Source organism: Pteropus medius, unplaced genomic scaffold, assembly GCF_902729225.1.
Source record: "Pteropus medius unplaced genomic scaffold, Ma_sr-lr_union100, whole genome shotgun sequence".
NCBI classification, from domain to species: Eukaryota; Metazoa; Chordata; class Mammalia; order Chiroptera; family Pteropodidae; genus Pteropus; species Pteropus medius.
The window spans coordinates 1,988,230-2,009,211 of NW_024354875.1; the positions used below are offsets into that span (position 1 = coordinate 1,988,230).

At 41.9% G+C, this 20,982-nt stretch overlaps 1 protein-coding gene across 2 annotated transcripts in view; it reads right to left on the reverse strand.

The window, feature by feature from the left end:
* Positions 1-6,454: 6,454 nt before the first annotated feature.
* LOC120597029 (nuclear autoantigen Sp-100-like) overlaps positions 6,455-20,982 on the reverse strand; it is a 44,586-nt gene continuing 30,058 nt past the window's right edge. For both annotated transcript variants that reach the window (XM_039855673.1, XM_039855674.1), the window contains exons 15-23: positions 20,731-20,835; positions 18,940-19,082; positions 16,695-16,733; positions 14,281-14,322; positions 10,362-10,477; positions 8,574-8,694; positions 8,216-8,287; positions 7,516-7,659; positions 6,455-6,741 (exon numbers count right to left, since the gene is read on the reverse strand). In XM_039855673.1, the coding sequence (XP_039711607.1) occupies positions 6,640-6,741; positions 7,516-7,659; positions 8,216-8,287; positions 8,574-8,694; positions 10,362-10,477; positions 14,281-14,322; positions 16,695-16,733; positions 18,940-19,082; positions 20,731-20,835 (884 nt within the window). In that variant the 3' untranslated portion in view covers positions 6,455-6,639. The remainder of the gene's footprint in view (positions 6,742-7,515; positions 7,660-8,215; positions 8,288-8,573; positions 8,695-10,361; positions 10,478-14,280; positions 14,323-16,694; positions 16,734-18,939; positions 19,083-20,730; positions 20,836-20,982) is intronic.

Sequence of the window (20,982 nt, forward strand, 5' to 3'; positions counted from 1 at the left end):
TTACAACTTTTATTAAGCAGTTACCCTTTCTCTTCCCTGAATTTTATGAACAAAATTCATTTGGAAATACATACTAGGTATAATAGCAAATAAGATAACTCAATGTGAAAAAGGTACATTTTTTTCCTATGAAGAATTCATTTTAATTGTTTGCTCTCTTTTTCATAGACAAGAAACTAAACTTGTTTTTTAGGGCATTCTGACTATCTGTTTTTAACAAATGTGTAGTGGCTTAAACACTAGTAGTCCTTTGTTACTCAGGAAAACAATCTGAACAGGTTCTGGCTTCGGGAGGGAGGTTGAGTGGGATTGGGGGCAAATAGGGAGGGAGGGAGAGAGCTCCGATCCACACACTCATTCAGGGACCCACCATCCAATGTTGCCCTAGGCAAGAAATAGAGGCAGAAGAAATGTGTGCAGATTAATGCAAAGGATAAGAAATAGAAAAATGAGGTATAAGAAAAGGCAAAGCAAGACATAGCAACACTGCCCATCTTGGATGAGTTTTCACAGCCTCTGGTGATTGTGACTAAAGCAACTTAATGCAGGGAGTCAGTTGAATTCAGAGAGGGAAATAGAGTGCCTAGAGTTTTACGTGATCTCTTGTCCTTCGTAGTTTCCTTATTTAGGAATTTCCTTCTATGTTGCCTCCTCTACCTGATAGATTGTAATCTCCAAAAGTGGCAGATAAAGGTCATCAGGTTTTTAAGAAAAATTATTCACACTCGGCATCCTGCAAAGAGAAAAATAATAAATTCATATGTAGCAGTATGAGCACTATTGATTAAATAGATGTGTTCATATTTTGATGTTGTAGAAATATGCTCACAAAATGACATCTTTTTGATTACTATCCACACAGAATTCTAGAGTACATATAGTGATTTCCACCCATTCTTTTCCACCTCTTTATTTTTTTTGGAGCACAGAATACTAAGTATTTCTCTCTTGGGTAATAATATTATTATCATTTGGTTCTGAAGTTCTGAAAAGTTCTGACGTCCTGTTATCTAATCATGTTAAAAAAGAAAGGATTCAAATCAACCACTTGCAAAATTAAGTTTTAGATTTTGTTCTAATTCTTACAGCCTGAGATTACCAGGGACAAGCAAGACTGTAGTCTGACAGTCAGATTTATTTACTCATTTCAACAATGGAGAGGAATAAATATCAGAGGTACCATGGGATGTTTTGCCAAAGAGACAGTTATTATTGGTTTTGGAAAAGGGTGGTGTTTACATCGAATTGATAAGAAGCAGTGCTTTGATAAGTTCAAAGCAAGCCAGAGCTGTGTGTAAAGAGGTCAAGATCAAGTCTGGATTGCGACGTAGACCCAGGGTTCTGCTTTGTAGGAAACTGCAAACTTAAGAAAATGTGGACCGTTGTATTCAGAAATCCTTATTGGAAGCTCCACACCTGGATTAAAAATCAAGATTCCATCACTTTATCACAATAACTTAGATCCTCCAAGCAAAGGTGAGCTGTTTTACTCTTGCCGATATCATTTCGAACAGCAAGTTTCTGATAGTGTTTGACTTTTGAGAACAAAGTTCACCATTGAGTAAGAAAGGGGTGCTCACCCAAAGGAGGGTTGTTATGATACTTTACAGCTGCAGCAAGTTCCTAGGAGAAATATTAATTTCATTAACTTTGCAGCTGGCCTCTCTCATATCTGTTATTCAAGTCTCGTGAATGGCAGAGCAGATTTTTGCTTTCTCAGACAGTTAATTTCTACTTTCTTAATGTTATTGAATATGTAGCAGTTTATTAAAGGACTTTACAAACAAAAAATCTCATTTTAACTTTACGACAATCATGAGCTATTATAAAACAATGTAAATGTTGACAACACTGTTTTATATATGAAGAAACCAAAGTACATAAATGTTTAAGGTTCTCCCCGCTTCTCTTTTCACATTGCCAAATGGACAACTAACGAAAGAGCTAGAATTATCATCCTTATTTTCTAGGACTCAGTTCCATGGTTGTCTATTCTCTATTGTTACTGTCTTTCTAAACAAGGTAGAGAGAGAGAAATGATAACCAACACATCTCAATCTTGACTGTGAATTATGCAAAATGTCAAGATTCACCACTTTTTAAAGTACAAATTACTGTTTCCTCTCATTATTTTATAGATCCAATGGTTGTTAGAAACACTTCTACCCTGGACACATATGTTAGAAAAAGAGATATGTCCAAACCAGAAGTCTTGGTATACAAAGAATCTTTAGAATTTTTTTTTTCCTACAAAACATTAAATCTAATTCTTTGCTAGATCATTCACAAGTAAGATAAATTTTAACCCATTTCCCATTTAGAAAAAAACAGTGCAGCTCACTGCCAGTTTTCATTTAACATCACATGTAGAAATGCTATGTTTTCTAGGATTTGGCATTTTCAGCAATCGGGAATTACTATATTTTATAAATGAAAATACCACTACTAAAAACAGAGTGCTATAAATAGAATGACATATTTTTTTCCAGAGACTATTGATATCCTTGAGAGATGCAAAAATAATAATAACAGCGAGATATTTTGTGGCAAACTTTGCGGGTAAGGTTAGGATTGTAATCCATGAGTTATCTCAGGGTAAATGGGAGATGGATTAAAGGGTCCAGCTTAATCTTTTTCAGTTGATTAGGGTAGGCATTTATAATGGCTAAAGGAGAAGTTGTTTCCTGATTGTGGGAACAGCCTACCATATTCCAAGCCATGAGTAGGAGTGGCGTCGGGAGAGGAGAGGGTGGCTGTGTCCCACGTCGTCATTCAGACACCTAGGTAGCTGAAGCCGATGCCATTTTCAGCATTTACCTTCCAAGATTCTTGTGGAGAGACCAGATAGGAATCAGAAGAGACAAGGAGAAAGAGTAAGAAGCAGTGACAGTGAGGTGCAGGGAAAATGGAAAGTGAGACCAATCAGAACTGCCAATTTTGAGCAAATTTTTCTCAATCTCTGGCAATAGTGCTGCAGCGCCATTAACCTCTGTAGGTGAGATGCCTCCGAGAGGCATACCACGGTAGCCTCAGGTGGGCATAGTCCTACTCCTGGGTTCCTGGTCATCCCAAGTCTTCTTGTCATGTGATGTCCTTTTGTGTTAGCCTCTTGGGCACCCAACTAAGATCGCTAAAGGATCTCATTCCTCTGTTAAGAAGTCAGTAGAGATGACTCTCTGCAAGTAAAAGAAGAGCCCTAAGAAGCCTCTGTTGCAGCAGCCAGCAGTGGTCCAGGTAAGGAAATGCCAAATGTCTATCAACAGGAGCTTGGAATCAGAGTTATCATCTCCAGATTAATTTTACTCTGATCACCATCCATTTTATCTGGGTATTTTGGGAAATAACAGTAATCAATAAGTAATTATAAATTCATGTTTATCGGAATTGTTATGAACATGATGGTATTTTGAGTCTCTTTATATCATTGTAACTTGAACCTCTATTCAACGGACATTTCCCTTTTCCACTTGCTCTTTATTGTTATTATGTCCACCTTGCCTCTCTGTTGTTTACATGGCACTATCCGCTATTTACCTTCTGGAACCCTATCGGCCCCATTCATACTAGGAAGTTCTATTACATGATGCCATCTCCAGTGTCAACTCCAGTTTACAGAGGACAAGCAAAAGCGAGGTTCTCAAAAATGCCAGCACTCTCCCACCAATACATTTCTTATTGTCTTAGTGAAGGGGATATCCTCGAGGCTCATATGGGTAACACAGCCATGGTCATGTTTTCTGGTCTCATGTAATATATCCGATTTGACATTTCTACCTTCCTAAACCTTCTGACCCCTTCTTTGATATGCTGAGGCATTTGGGGGCATTTGTATCTCATTTACTAAATACCATCTTTTTGTCCAAATCTCAAGGAGCCGACTCAGTCATAGATAGAACTGTTTCAAGTGCCCTTGCCAGTACCTTACACCCTGATTCAGAGGAGAGGGCTTCCATGTCGATGAAGTCTCCATTATTCAATCTTATATTCTACTCTTTCTGGTCTAACTCTCTAAAAACTCACTCCTACAAATATCATCTGTTGTTTCCAATATTTATAAGCCAGGTCTTGCTAGGTTATGGCGTTAACCCTTAGCTCCACTGGCTTCCACAGCAGGTTTACTTCCTGCTTACTCAAAGCCCGCAGGAGATCTGGGGGCCCCTCTGGGATGGTGGTAAATACATGTACCAGGCTGTGTCAATCTTCCGGCTCATCTCAAAACGAGGCCTCAATAATCAACATAGCAGGAGAGAAGGTATAATGGAGAATTTTTATGGCTCTTCTATGAATTGGTTTGCAAGTGACACATGCCACCTCTAATCATAGCCCAGTGGTGAGTGTGTTAGTCATTTGGCCCTGCCTAATGCAAGGGAATGGAAAATTTAGGGGTGCGTATGTAATATCTGATGAATATTACTGTCTCTGCCACAAATAATAAGTGACAGACTGGAAAAGCAATTCTTAGATAATGATGCAACAGTGAAGCCACATTACTGAATTCTCCTAACCCAGCAAAGCAAATAAAAAAAGTTAAAAAGAAAAAAAAAAGGTCAAAATTTAAACAGCAACTCTAAATGAAAAAATATAACTTTAGTAGGAGGCAAAGGATTGAAATAAGATATGCTATAAGAGGGCTTCAGGGCTAAAATATTTTGCTTGGTCTGCGATGGAATTTAACAGTTTTTCTAGATAACTGTGGTCCTAGAACGTTCTGGCAGAATCCCTGAACATTTTACCTGTTCAGGAGACCATCCCTCTAAATAACCCATCAATTGTAATAAGAAACTTTTAAAACTAGATCTACCATGAGATCAAAGCTGCATTTATTACCTAAACCCCTTCTGTTAGATAGGTTATTATGGCATTTCAGGCCTCTAGAATTAGCTGAGGACCCCTGCTCAATAATCCTTTAAGGAAGTGGGAATTTTCCTTTTCCTAGAGCATTGTTAACTTGGAAAATAGACACTGGTCACTTTCAGAAGGATGAGGAAACATTGCAACCTTGGTTTTTATGGCCTCCATTTGTCTCAGTTTCCATCAACTAACTGAGCAGACAACTCGGATTGTTGTCTTTTGCTTGAATTAACAGGCTGAATACAGAATTTCTGCCACACGTAGCCACAATGATACATTCATGTGACTTAGATATGACTTTAAGTGCTTTACATACATACATTTATTTAACCTTTAACATTTTTTACTCCAATAACAAAATTTCATTATCGAATGTTGAAATGGTGTATTGGATACTCAACTTTGGAGCCAGCTGGAGACAATAATTTCTGAGTTTGAAGTACTTCTCAGTATGGTGTGTACTCTGAACCAGCTACCAAGATATGGTACTCTTTTTCTTATAACCAGGATATTTTGGGTCTGGGAACCTGTCAGGCAAGGCTGACAGATTTGGCTGGTAAAGAAATAATGTATTCTTTTCATATTCAGATAGTTTATCACTGACTTAGACAACAAAGGAAGAAGAGAAGATGCCAGCCTCTCACATCCTCTGTCGCATAGGCTTGTATGAAGACAAAAGGGGATGTGGATGGCAAACGGTGTAACGTGAGTGAGAGTACACAGTCATGTTGCAGCGAGGCAATTTTATAGCCTAGCTTCCGCCCCTCAACAAAGTGGCAGAAGGCCTCATACCTCATCGGAAGTTGGAATGCAAGGAGCGAATGTCATGATAGCCTCTGCAAGATAAGGCTCTGAGTTAATAGGGGAATGGACTTCCAGCAGCTCCTCACAAGCCTCCTATGCTCTCTTGTTCTGGAAGGATCAGAGGGCATCCTGCTAAAACTTAAATCAAATCAGCTACGTTTAAGTCTTGCCCATGTGGGCTATGTGGAGACATGCAAGTTCACCAGGATGCCATGGCAGAGCCGTTCTTCAATAGAATCAAGAGTTAGCATTCATATATTGGCTAGGTGGAAAACCAGAGGAGAGAAGGAGGAATTAGGGAGATCGTTTTATAAACTATATAAATGTCTAATCAATGTACTATATACTCAAAGCTAATAATAAAAAAATTGTCAGAAGTTTTAGTGCCAAAGTAAGAAATGATCCATTAGCTGTACCAATTATGATTTTATGAATTGAAAATTCCTGATGCCATGGGGGAAAAGGCAAAAAAGAATGCTATCCAGTATTCAGTTTTGTAAGCAGAGACCAGTAATTTTATCAAAATATATAAACAATAGTAGCTTTCTATAACAAGCAATAATCAATAATAAAATGTAATGGGGAAAAGATCACTTTCATAATAACAAGAAAAAGTATAAAATACCTGAGAGAAAAAAAGAAATGAATGAGTCCTATGTGGGGAGGAGAAAAGAACAGAAAACTTTACTTAAGAATCTAATGAATGATTCAAATAAATGAATCCATATTATGTGATCCTATTCAGAAAGACTGAATATTTTCTCTTGTAAATTTCACTCTAAATTACTCAATAAGAGAATTTGACCAGGCGATTTTAAATTTTATTTAGAAAAATAAATGAATGGCAATAAAAAAAGTAAAAAAAAAGTATGATATGTTTGCACAAGCAGAATGGTCAGCAAGGACACTGGTGTCATCATGTTCTTTGTAAGGTTCCTAAGAGGAAGATAGAAACGGGCTGCATTACAAAATGATGGGCTCAGACTAACAGCTGTTCCTGCTGATTGTCTGAATTGCAAAAATTTTCCGGAAATTAGTTTCAAATGTGGTCTCTAGTTGACTTCCCAGGTTGATAAATTTCGTGTCCTGAAAAAGCAAAACAAAAACAATAATAGCCATTGCCAATAAGCTCAGACTCCCAAAGTTTCAGATAACCGGATCTTCATTCTAGGCTACCCCAAATGTTAAGAGAGAATTGATTCAGTGAGAATAGCTTATGTTCCCTGAGAGCTCGATCATTTCTCTTTATCTGAAAGACAGAGAATCAAAAATAGTACTCTATTGCAAGTCTAGGTTTTCAATCAGAAATTCATTGATCAATTTTATTCGAAAAAATTCTGGTTATTTGAGTTTTAAACACAGCACATATTACTTTTAACAATATGGTAGTACGGAAATGTCTATGGCAAATTCACTGTGCCTCCCTTTTTCCTTCTTTCTTGCCCTTTGAAGTAATCCTTGTTAACTTTTGATACAGTTCTAAGGAATTCTGATGTGAAGAAATCCAAAATTTTGACATTTGGGAAATTCGATTTGGAATTTCCCTTTAGAGAAGAGATTCATTAAATGCACTTGTTTCCTATGAAAGGGACTACGTCGGCAGTCTGCTGTTCTCTGTGGAGGAAACCAGTTATCTAGGCATGAGCAGACTCTGAGGTCCTAGGGTGATGTCTGCGATGGCACCTCTCGTTTGTTGTTATTTTCCCCTCTGTAGACCGCAGGGCTTTTAGAATGCTTCCAGAATGTTACTCATGTGGGCTTGCAGCATGACAAGGGAAGCTGTAACATTTACCTGATACAAGAAGGTGAAAGGCAGAGTGAATCAATTCAAGAAGAAGGGAATCAGGGAGTGCCACTTACTTTGTAAATCTCCTTGTGGTTCTGAAAGATTAGGCGCATGTCCCGCACAAACCACATCACTTGGGAGTACAACTTCCTAATCAGCTTTTTCCTGATTTTGTTTAACCACATGGGCTTCTTCAGGGCCCGAGATAGCTCTGTGCTCTGTTGACAAAAGCACCAAAGGGTAGGCTGTTATTAGGATTCCAAGTCTACCTTCTGCAGGGCCTCACTGCTATGGCCTGAGTGTTTGTGTCTGCTCCACCTCTCCATCCATATGTTGAAACCCTGACCTCCAATGGGATGGTGTTAGAAGATGGGCCTTTGGGAGATAGTTAGGTGATGAGGGTGGAGCCCTCATGAATGGGATTAGTGCCCTTATGAAGGGCACCTCAAAGAATCCTCTCCCTCTGTCTCCCCCATCTGGGGACACCACACGAAGTTGGCCCTCTGCGAACTGGAGGAGGGCTCTCACCGGAATCTGACCATACTGGCAACCAGGTCTTGGACTTCCAGCCTCCAGAACTGTGAGAAACAAATTTCTGTTGTTGAAGCCACTCCGTATGTGGCATTTTGTTGTTATAACAACTTAAACTGCTAAGAGCTGACTAAGCTGACCAGATATCCGTCAACAAGGCAAAGATAATGACAACTAGTACTCATTTGATTTATATCACAAATTTGATAAATGCCAGTTTGGGGTTTTGTTGCTGTTACTTACATAATGTGGTTTTAAAGCAAAATAGCTGCTTATCGAACAGCAATAGATCTTCAAGAGGAGGAACTCACATTTCTGCAAAAGAGAAAGGAGATCTTCAGGGGAAGTGCTTGGAGAGAGTGAACTCTTACGCACGCTGAGATGAAACACGCAACTCCCAGACCCGTGAACTCTGAAACACACGTGGGATGGGTATTTCCTTTGGAATATTATGAATTTTGGTGTTAGGTCATGCGGTCAAAGCATAGCGAGGGATAGCAGCCTGCTTTTGGGCACCATTCCTCCAGCCCCCTGTAAAGACTGTGCTTCTTCTCGCAACTAACTAGAAAGGAGAAGGCTTCAGGATCACATTTCAACTCACCAACTGTTCCTTAGGCAGCATCCGCCTCTCCAGGACCTCAGATTCCTGATAACGTGCTTGACTTTCTGGAGAACTTTTCTGGATACCTTCTATCTGGCAGAAGATACAGCTCCATGGACTCCTGAGAAGCAGGACATAAAGTGAGCAAGGACAAGTTCTCTGTGAAGCAGCCACTGTGTCTACAGCTGTTAAAGTCCTCTGTTTAAGAATGACCAATGTTTTCTACTTTATATTCAACTTCTCTCTGGGAGGCCTCTCTGCACTAGAACCCCATTTGGTCTCAATTGCCAAAGATGCCCCGCCCATCAGTAGTGGTAGCAAGGCTGACAGTCTGTTGAGGTGCCATGGTGGGTGATGGACTCTCATTCACCTCAAAACTTAGGGTGTCCATCTGAGTCACTGTGAGCGTGGTAATGAGCCCTGTCCACCAGATCGAGTGTTGAACACTAGTACTGTAAGCACTGGAGTCCAGGGCCTTGATGAGCCATCAGGTCGTAGGAAATGTCAGGAAACCAGCTCTTGCCTCTCGATTTTGCTGAATAAGCACATAGTACAAGCCATAGGCGCCCTCCCCTTTGGCATTGCCATATGTATACCCAGGATCTATGCTGCTTTTTGGAAAGGAAATTTCCTAAGAGTGTCATATGTTTTTCATTTGCCCGTAGAGTCATTCTCCACTCCTCTCTATCAGGCTCTCCATGCTGTGAGGCCCTTGATAATCAGGTGGATATAATGATTCATCTTAGAGACGTCATCTAGCCTCTCTCTTGGGCCACTCTAGTGTTTGCTCAAGAAGCCCATTGCGGATTAAGATGTACAAATTGCCAGTTATAAAAAGTTGCGGAATGTAAAGTACAGCATAGCGAACATAGTAATATTGTAATAATTATGGATGGTGTGGGAGTGATCACTTTGTAAGGTATATGAATGTCTACCACTATGTCATACACCTGAACCTAATATAATATTGTATGTCAACTGTAATTGAAAAAAAAAAAAGAGGCCCATTACAAAGTCTGTAGTGTAGGGTTGAGGACTACATGTGAGCTCAACAAAAAAGTGTGGATCTTTCTTCTGCCTCTGCAGATTGCTGCTGAATCCCTGAGGTAGTACCACTCCCTGGGAGCTACCTGAGATCGGGGGTTATGTTAGATTCCTCCAATAGTGGAAGGCAATGCTCTGTCCTCACAGGGACACACGTTCCGGGTACCCACCGTCTTCTGCCCCCACCACCATTTGTAGAATCACTTTATCAATCTATGTTAGCCCACATACCGTCACCTCTGACCAAGGATACATTCTACAGCAAAAGAAATGCAGCAGTAGGTTCACATCCTCAGAATTCATGGGCCTTATCACATGTACCATGTGACCCAAGGTCAGCTGACTTGATAGACTATGGGAAGAATGGCCTTCTGAAGGCTCATCATAGCCCCAGCTTTTCCAGCTTTGTGAAGTTCCCATGGAAGGTGGTATATGCTTTAAACTAGCAGCTAATGTATGGTGGCATCACCCTATAATGTATGGTGTCATCACCCCACTCAGGTTTGGGAACCAAGTGGGGGAGGTGAGGTGGTGGTGGACACCTCTTTTTGTTATACTTCTCATTAATCTACCGCTGCCAGCACCGTTAAGTAGCTCTGGGTCATATTTCTGGGTAATTAAGGACGCTGCTCTCTCTGCACCAAGATGCATACAACCAGAGACAGACTTTGCAGGCTGAGTGTGCACGGTGAGAGGAGCTATAACACAATAAGGAAGGGAAAGAGGGGGCCAGGGCTCACTAACCTGTCGGCATCTATGTGCTGGATGTGGCATTTCTCATGAAAGGAACTTGGACAAGTATCACAGCAGTATAGCGTTCCTCCCTTACGGCATACCTTACATGTATTTGAGTTTTCCGGCTAGAAGGGGAAATGATGCAGAAATCATTCAGTCGGCAAGAGCCCAGAAGGTCAACTTGCTGGGACTCTAGAACACACAACCTTTGCTCGTACCAAGGTGGCACTTGTAAATTTCTGCCCTCAAAATGGTAAGGAACAACAGTGAGCAGAGATTTCAGAAGACATTCTAGTCTGCAGTGAAGTTCAGGAGAAAGTGGCTGCATGTTAGATCAGGAAAGTTTTCCTTATGAAGACAGATTCTGACATTGAAAGGCAAGCAACAACAAAAAAGGATGAATTAAAGATAAACTGAGCAATTTATTTTTCTGCTGGCAAAATCTGGCTCAGGAATATGGTGTCTTATCTGGTTGTCTACAATGCATCATCTAAATTGACTCAGCAAAGAGTGATTTACTGATAATTTAATATGACGGAATAAACTTCTGAGATACCACTGCACCCCATTTTCTCAGACATAAGTTCCCCATGAGTTGAAGGGCCTGGGAAGGGATTCTTAGATTATGGAGAGCCCCTGGGCCTGTGACGGTACCTCTGGATAGGAAAGACCATAGACACAGATGACCAGGGGGGTGCCAGGGAGGATGGAGCTCCTCAGCTCTGGGAGCCTGGGGAAGATGCCCCATGACTCAGCTTGGCATATGAGGGGCAGAGGGGCCATCTCTGAATGGCTAGGGAGTGTGGTAACAGCAACCACTGGGCCTGTGTATGATTTGGTGCCTTGTTATCTGTAAGGAAGGTGAAGGAGCCCACAAAATTGATTGATGCTGGATTTTCCACTAATCTTAATATGCGGGACCTCGAGCTAAACTGAATTTCATTTAGTGAAGTTAAAAATTTGACAGTGTTTGTATCTAAGTTTATACAATGAAAAAAACACAGGTTAAAAATGATAGAATTTATAAACCAAAATAAAAATTGATCAAGAAATAAGCCCATTGGTGGGCAAGAAAAATCACATTTTCTCTCTTTTTTTGGGGTGCTAACCTATATGACAATAACATGTGACTGTTATTACTACGTACTAAAATTTCTATGTAGGAAGGTCATGCGTCTGTGATGGAGAAATGCCCAGAAAGATCTGACTCCTTTCCTGGGGCCACCTGAGCAGAAAGAGAGCATCAGTCTGAGAACTGTGTGCTGGGGAAATGTTTTGTTCTATGGGTAACAGCTCCACACAGATGAAAATATCTTGTTTACACCGTGAGTTAGAAGGAGGAATTCACATCCTTGTGTGATGTATAAAATAATGCACAGACTTGGGGACTGGCCCACCCAGTGGTGGGTGGTTGGGATGCTGGTGGGTGGTGAGGAAGAGGGAAGGTGACAGAGAGACCCCTTCCACCTTTTCCTTGTATGAACACTAGGCTTTGTTCTGTGACACTCTACTCTCTTGGGTTTTGTCGCTAACATTCTGCCTCCTTCTTTTCAGATTCCTCACTTAGAATATTAGAATTCCTTTGGGCTTCATCCTATGTCCCCTGGTTGACCACAACTACTGCCATGACCACATTTGCCACCACATTTATCCCCAGAATATGAGACCTGTGTCTCCGATCTCCTTTCAAGCCCCAAACATCCACACACTACTTTTCATCATCTCCAGTTAGATGTCTTTCATCATGTCTAAAACCCATCCTGTTCCTGACCACATTCCTTATCTTCCTGTCTTGAATCTACAACCCTTTTAGTGCTCCCCATCCCACCAAGTACCCCATCATTCACCCAGCAGCCTAGAAGTGAACATGGGTTCTGCCCTTTCCCCACCCCAGATAGCTAATCCATCATTGGTCTTGCTGATCGCAATTTTTAAATATCTCATTCTCAGTGCTTCCGTGAGGTCCACTGCTACAAGGATAGAAAGGCCCTAATCATAATACTATCTTATTAGCCAAAGAAAAATGGCCTGCTATCATAACAGTCAGAATATCATTCTTGGTGGGACTACATCAAACTAAAAAGCTTCTGCACAACAAAAGAAACCATCGACAAGGTAAAGAGACAACCATCCGAATGGGAAAATATATTTGCAAGCAACATCTTCGATAAGGACCTAATATTCAAAATATACAAAGAACTCATATAACCCAATAACAGCAAAAAAACAAATGATCCAATCAAAAATGGGCAGAGGATCTGAACAGATACTTCTCCCTAGAGGACATACAAATGGCCAACAAATATATGAAAATATGCTAATCATCGCTCGCTATTAGGGAAATGCAAATCTAAACCACAATGAGATACCATCTCACACCTGTTAAAATAGCTATAATCAACAGGACAAGTAATAACAAATGTTGGAGAGGATGCGGAGAAAAAGGAACCCTCATACACTGCTGATGGGACTGCAAATTGGTACAGCCACTATGGAAAACAGTATGGAGGTTCACCAAAAAACTGAGAATTGATCTACCATATGATCNAGATAATCATGCTAAGCAAAATAAGCCAGACAGAAAGTTGAAAATCCCATGATATCACTTATATGTGGAATATAAATCCAAAAGCAACAAATGAACAGGACAAACAAATGGAGACTCGTGGACATGGAATATAGACTAGTGGTGACCAGAGGGTAGAGGGAGTGGGGAGGTAGACAGGATAAAGGGGGTCAAATATGTGGTGACAGAAAGAAATCTAACTATGGGAGGTGAACACACAATGTAACTATATATATACCTTACTGTTAAAATATATAGCTGAAACTTATCGGATTTCAATAACCAATGTCACCAAAAAATAAATTAATTAATTAAAAAATTTCATTCTTGGGCCCAATGAGCTGAGATCAATTGTCTTCATTTATAAATTCAATACAAGAAGAGGCACGAAAGTCACATTTATGAGGAATTCTAAGCTGCAAGATGCCTCTTACCCAGGTACTCCCTCTCAATAGGAAAGCTTGTGGAATGGCCCATTAGGGACATCCTTAGGCACATCCCCCGGCATGGGGCCATGTAACTTTGTTTTATTTTTGTCATTGCAGATGAAACTCATGGATACCGATTACTCTTTTTAGGAAGCTAGGTCAAAGTTGCTGAACCTTGGGTACCAGTGGAATGACTCGGTCTCCTATCAGTCTGGAACAATGACTGCCTCAGCTTTTATCTCCAGCCCAGGGCAGAGGGGCCATAGACAAATCACCCAGTGTGATCCAAGATATAATGACCTGAGAGGTCGCCATGTCACTGCCTGCCCCTCTGAGTGGCCTAGAACCCCTAGCCCATTAGTTATTCTCCCATGTTAGACAATGAAGTTGGGATGGGCTATAGGGGCTCCCTATGGGATCCACTTGCCCTGAGTATATTTCTCTGCAGGTCTCATGACAGGGTCCACGCCTGGAACTCGCCATCTTGGCCTGGCCTGTTCCTTCTGGCTGAAGCATAAAACCACCTTAGCTCTGCTTGCACCTCGGAGAGGATGTTCAGGATTTTCCTTTCCTTCCCTACTGCCTCCTTTGATATGCTGCTCTCCTCTCAGATGTGCCCCTCGCCCCTAATCTGCAGGCCAGCCCTGCCCATTACCACCTCGAGCCCCATCTCTAGACACGCCAGGGGTACAGAACTCTGCTTCCCACACTAATGTGGAAATGGGAAGGTTTCCACTGAACAAATGGAAAGGATGCTTTCACGCTGAGACATCCAACCCCAGAACTATCTACCTGGCATGGATGACATCCTCTGTTCTCTGCTCATCACACACAGAGACATGCTCCTTCGGGGGAAAGTGGCAATGACACAGATAATGTACTGGGGGAAAAGGCTGGGATTATTCTAGGGTTACAGGTGGGAGTTAGTACTTACATAAGGGTCAATATGTTCATGACTGTGAGACCTTGGTTTTGTCTATAGAAAAGAGAAAAAGATTGTGTGACAATATTGAATATAAGTTTTCGTTAACCACACCTTTGAGCAGACTTCTTTATCTAAAAGATTCATGCCACAGCCCTTCCTTAATTTTCATATCTGCTTTAATGGGTCTATATATCTAACTAGAAAATAAAAAGACCATTAAATTATGTGTTAGTGATAGTTTGGTCCAATGCAAGTTCTTCTCTGTGGCTCTCAAACTCAAGGCAGGTTTGCGTGAAGCTGTGTGATGGGGAGTCTGGCCTTGGTTTCTACAGGTGGAGTTGGAGCTGCAATGAGAGAATCAGGCTGAGAACTCATCACCCACAGCCCCCAGTGACCACCAGGTCCAGGGTCCTGGATGCCATGCAAGTGTCCCTGTGAAATCCACCACTTTCTGCAGCTCTCCTGGGGCATAGCCCTAAAGATAAAAGGGGTACAAGGTCCCAGTGCCGCACCTCTTTTTCCTGAAGGTAAGCACTTCTCTTTCTCCTGAATCCCAAGAGCTTGCATTGATCTTGGGTATCTGTGAAATTATTTGGCCTCCCGGAACAATGACTGCCTCAGCTACTTGCAGCCCAGGCCAGGGAGGCCACAGACAAACCACCCAGTGTGATCCGAGGTATAATAACTTGAGAGATGGCCACATCACTGCCTGCCTCGCTGAGTATCCTAGAACCCCGCCCCCAACTCTCCATTAGTTATTCTCTCATGTTATACAATGAAGTTGAAACAATCGTTTAGATCTGTCGTCTCGGCTGCCTTGCATTGCCATTGGCCAAGCTTATCACCTGGCTCTTAGTAGTTGCTCAGCAGTTGTTTGTTGAAAGGACACATAAGTGCACAAACAAGTGAATACTGTCGTCAGTCAGAAGAAGAGGTTTTTAGCAGCCAGTAAATGATCCTCTTGGAATTTTATATCTTACTATCTTGGAGCACCTTAGTCATCACTGGTGGGCTTCACAGGAAACTCAGCAGGAAAGCTGCCAAAAGCACCACTTGACATCTGGCGCTGAGAGTGACGCAAGTGACAGAAGCTAAGGGGTTGGAGAAGGAAGAGACCCTCAGAGGACCCCCATCTGAGAAGTGAGGTGGTCACACCTTACAAGCTGTCTAGAAAAAGAGGTGCGGCACTGGGTCCAGAGGGAACCAAGAAACGATGCCTGTGATGAAGAGCTGGGAGATGACCAACTCAGCTGATTAACCCAGACTGACTTCCTAGGACGGGGTAGAGATATTCGGTCTTAAACAGATTGAATAATGTCTCTTTCTCCAGAAAACCCAGTGGATGCAGAACCTATACTGAATTTCTAGCAGAAAGTTGAGGGATCAGACAGCCCCAGAAACCATCTTTATGAAGACTGAGACTTTCTGGCATGGCAGAGAGGGTCAAGGTCACCTCTGTCAGAGGCTAGGAAAGCGGAAGCTCTTCCACCGGCTCTCTTTGCCTCACAGGTTCGCTCTCACACCCAGCCTCAGAGAAACTACGTAAGGCACCAACTGTCTCATGGCCTTCCCTGGAATTCTCACAACATGGAAACCAGTGCTCTGTGAACTCCACATCCTACTTTAAAGGAAAGAGAGAATTCATCTTTGTAGATGGAACTGAGGTCTGCAAGGCCAAAGGGCCTTTTCACAAAGAGAAGATTTTCTGAGTCAGCAGCCTCTCCTACCGGGCACACCTGCCTCCCAATCACTCTCTTCGCTAGGTGTCATCCCATAAAGGAAATAAAATTTCCCTTGAAGACGGGTCTCTTGGAGAAGGACTTCCTGTGCGTGCATGTGAGAGAGGGAAAGATATAAGAGAAGGGGTGAGAATGTAATTTCGGTCGTTTGCTGTGGCATAGGTATACATCCATTCTAAAGGAGATTCTCTTCTACATTGGGTCAGCTAGAGGGACCATGGGATGTTTTTATGGGGACACTTTTGCTCTATTCTTATTTCATTAAAGCTGGAACCCAGAAAAACCAATGATAAAACAATGTTGCAAAGGCAATCGTCATTAAATGTATTGTTTTGTGCCTTTCAAAATCATGCTTACGCAAGTCCAGCCCCATCTTTTATGTTTTATTTTAAGATAGTATGGCATTCTAATCTTCTAAAACAAGCGTACAAGGTCAGTTCTGTCTTCTTATCTATTTTAAAGGATTATTCTCATCTCTATCTCAAATGTTTTAATACTCAAAGAAGTCCTGGCCTCATACATGTCAATGCTTGAAAGCAGCAAGTAAAAAAGCTCCATGATATAAAATCAAGTTTTATTAGAATTGGTTAATTTAGAAACTATCAAGTAAGGCCAGAGAGATGAAAAATCAACAATATGATAGATAACACATATAGATGAGGCAGAAGGTCATCTGATAATTACCTTTTTTCTTGTTCTTGGTGGGTCTGGTAGAAATCCATTCTGAAAGAGAAACGAGATTAATATTATGATGGGTCTTTGTTTCTACTTTGTATTTTGGTACTTTTTCTACTTTTTTAAGCTTGGTCTTTCCAACTGCCTTCCAGATATGTCCCATCGTCAACAACACACATTCAAGGTGACTTCATGGACAATAACCTTTCTCTCCAAATCTGTAACATGCTGCTCTGTGTTATCCAGACTTAGATTAAAAGTCAGCTTTAAAAACTGCATCCTTTCTTGCTCTCCTTATAAGTTTTGCCAAGTTTTTCTTTACAACCTCTTCTTCACCCATCACTTTCTTTTTATTGCCTCCAGTGCCCGTCTATCTTGTGTCTTTATATTTCATATATTACAGCTACTGCATTGTCAGGCCCCACCAGGCCTTGGGCACACAAAGGCATCCAGGCTGTTGGGAAGACCAGTGGGAAAAGCTAGCAAGGAATGGGTAAGGGGCAATAAAGTGTGAACATTGCTCTCACAGAGTATTTTGGATTCCAGAGATGGGTGAGTTTGATAGGCTGAATAATGGCTCCCAGAGATGTTCACGTCCTAATGCCCAGACCTGTGGAGATGTTAATTTACATGGTAAAAGGAACTTTACAGAGGCAATTAAATTAAGGATCTCGAAATGGGAAGATTATTCCGCTTATTTGTGTGGGGTGAAAGTAATCGCCAGGGTCCTTTTAAGAGGGAGGCAGGGGGATCAGACTGAGCAGTAGGTGATGTGGTGGCAGAACAGGAGGTTGTAGTGATATGAGCAAGAAGCCATGAGCCGAGGGATGCAGGCGGCATTCAGGAGCAGAAGAAGGCTAGGGGCAGATGGTCTCTGGAGTGCTCCCTGCTGACGCCTGGACCTGAGACCAGTGAAATGGATTTCAGACTCCTGGCCTCCAGAACTGTAAGGTAACAGCTTTGTATTGTTTTAAGCCCTAGTTGTGGAAAGTTGTTACAGCAGCCATCAGAAACAAAGACAGAGAGTTTAAAGGACTTTAGAGAATGTGCTGTTTGAGCTTGGCCTTGCAGGTTGAATGGGGGTGTATCAGGCAGAAAGGCAGTGAAGGTCTTTTATGGTTCTCATGGCTTCAAGGACTCCACATATTGTGTTCTCTGATCAGAAAAATACTTATAAAGCACTATTTCCACTATGTCAATCCCTAACTCAAACCTCCCATGACCTCCCCTGTGATTAAAGGAAGGGTTCATTCTCCTTCCTTTGGCCTCAAGGCCTCTAAGGTCACCCCAGCCCAAGTAGCCAACCTCATTACGCACACTTCTTGATAAATTGTGGGGAGGATTGTCATGCCATCTTTCTTATGTAAAATGTGTTGTTCCTACAATTTTGCCTCTCAGAACTATTCTTTTGACACCCAGCTCAGTGCAGACTTTTCTATGAAACTGTCCTCAGCCTCAAAGTCAGAAATAACCTCCCCTGCCCTGGGGCCCTGCATCTCTTCCTGCCGGTGCCTCTTGGTGTGCAGTCCTGTGGTTATGAATGTGCAGCCTTCTTCCTGGTTAGGGACTGGAGCTCATACCTTACAGTCCCTGTGGCTTTAGATGTATCTCAATAGATACTTGCTGAGCAAAGAGCTTTTCTTTATCATTAGAATGGTGCAAGGAAGGGCCATCTGGGGTGTGGGATAAAAAGTCAGAGGGCACAGGTGTGATAAAAAGTCTGCAACAAAGACCCAGCCCAATTTGTCCACACCAGGGGGCTGATATGAGGCCCAAAGGAGAGATATTTTAAAATGCAATTTCTTTATGTTCTCTTTCAAAGATGAATTTCAGATGGCTCTCAAAAGAAATAATGTTGTAATATTCTGTAATCCAGGGAACACCCATACTGATGTATTATTTTCAGTTACCTAACTCCTATGCCACTTTATATATCAGTCCCCAAAGCCTAAGATCTTTCTCCCTGCCCCATTTAAATTACTTTCTTGTGAACAGATTACACAGTGGCAACTATTAGTGGCACAGTCAAGGCCACAATTTCCTGTCCTACCTTCAAAGGTTAGGAGTTCATACACTTAGAGGATTAAGCTGTTATAAAAGCCAGCCAAGTGGTATGTCAGTAATAACATATTCATTGTGACCAGAGCGAGGAAGGTCATGATGGTTTTCTGGACACTAGGAAATGCTGCTAAAGTTTAGAGTTGGTGAATCGTGACACCATATCCTTGATTTAAGCCCTTTGTCATTGGCGTACCTCAATCAGGTGCTTCAGGGGCCATCCACCACAGCGCACGCTCAGCCTCCAGTTCTTGGATTTCTCGTGGTTTCCTTCAATTTCAAACTCCTTGAGGGTGACCAGAGTTCCATTCTCCATCCTTATACACTTCTCCGAGATCCCTGTGAGACCAAGATAAGCTGAACTCCCTTCGTCGCCAGGGAGTGCCCCCAACCATGAATGCCCTAGAACTTGGCCTCCTAGCCTGTGGTTCTGGGCCACCCACTTGGGGCTCAGAATCGGCAACACAGGAGAGCTGAGCTCCCTGTCAGGGGCCCCACAGAAGCCTGAAAGGTGAAGGCAGAAGGCGACTTCTTGCCATGTGTGGTCTCTTCTTTGACCTTTAAGTTTAAGGACAATTATCACCAACATTTACTTCTGAAAAGCATTTCACTACATTCAAAGGAGAGAAAAAAAATGAATAGCTCTAAAGAATAAGGAGCAGGATTCTTTCCCTTCCCTTCTCTGAGACCCAGGATCAAGCCAGGCTGAATTTCAGAGGGGGCAGATGAGGACACACAGATGGCCATGTGGCAGCTGTCACCATAGCCACAACTGCCTCGTCTTGTACAACGTTGATCACCCAGCTAATGGCAATCTATTGTATCTCATATTTTGGACTCATGGCTATTTTATGTTGAAAGTAATTATGGAAATGTTATGTAGTGGGAAAAGTTAAATTACTCATGTACAGTATAGTCATAGGGCAAACACTGATACTCGTTGGTGCCTAAAGAACTATATTTTGGAAGGGGGGAATCAATCATGGCAGATGGACATTCGTACTGTACTTTAACAATTATAATTTGCAAATTATTTTGTATCTGTTATTCCATTTTTTTCCCTCATAGGAATACTACGAAGCAAGTTTTATTATTACTCCTATTTTATAGAGAAAGATGTTTAGGATGAGAGAGACAGAGTTGCTTGGCCTGGACAAAACAGGCACTCTTTGAATCCAAATCTGATTCTAAATTCTGTGCCCCTTCCAGTTAGCACAGGCCATACAGATGTTACAGAAAATGAGGCTTTGAAGTGGCTGCTGGATTTCTCAAATGTGTATATTTCCCACCCTTATACTGAAGCCCTTGCTCTTGTACTGGGTGCTGGATGGGCGTCACATGGACCTTTTCTGTGGAGGAAAATGGGAGATGGCTTGGAAGGCTAATGTTTATGAATTTTTAAAGTGTGGAAAGGCCATCTTAACTCCAGCCTATCTGGAATGCTGTGCAGACAAGAGCTACCAGACCAGACCTGAAATGCTATCTTTAGAAATGTTTGCTTTCAAGCTTGGCCTTACGCTGGCATCAAAGAACCTGGATTTTGCTGAACCCATGCTTTCCTTCTGGGAGTGTGGAATTGTGGGTTTTGCTGGTTACCTATGTGACTAAGTCTGGGTAAAAACCCTGGACTCCTAGGCTCAGGGCAGCTTCCCTGATAGATGTCATTGCACGTGTGGTATTATAATTTGTTGCTGGAGAATTAAATGTGTCCTGTGTGACTCCACTGGGAGAAGATTCTCAGAAACTGGCAGCTGGTTTCCTTGGACTTTGCCCCACATGTCTTTTTTCTTTGCTGATTTTGCTTTGTATCAATGGAATAGATCATAGCCACGAGTTTGACTGTATGCTGAGTCCTGAGAGTCTTCTTAGTGAATCAGCAAACCCAGGATGGTCTTGGAGACTCCTGACACAGGTGTCTCCTCCCCGAACAACATCTTATCCATACGGATAGTTTGCAGTTGAAAGTGTAGAAGACCAGGAAACTCACCTTGTTTTATTTTATCCTTATATAAAAGCCCCTTCACCTGACCACAGGTCACGGAGAGTATAGGAGGTTGAAAATCCATATTTTCATCTTTGGGAATTCTTGGACCTGCAGGGAAGCATTATTATTATTTTTTATTTCATCTTTCTTCTACAATGGTGCCCTCTTTTCTCCTTACCCATCTTGAGATCTTTCTTTTGCAACTTAAAAGGTTTTGAAGGAAAATTCCCCACACAGTAGTTACATTTCTAGGTC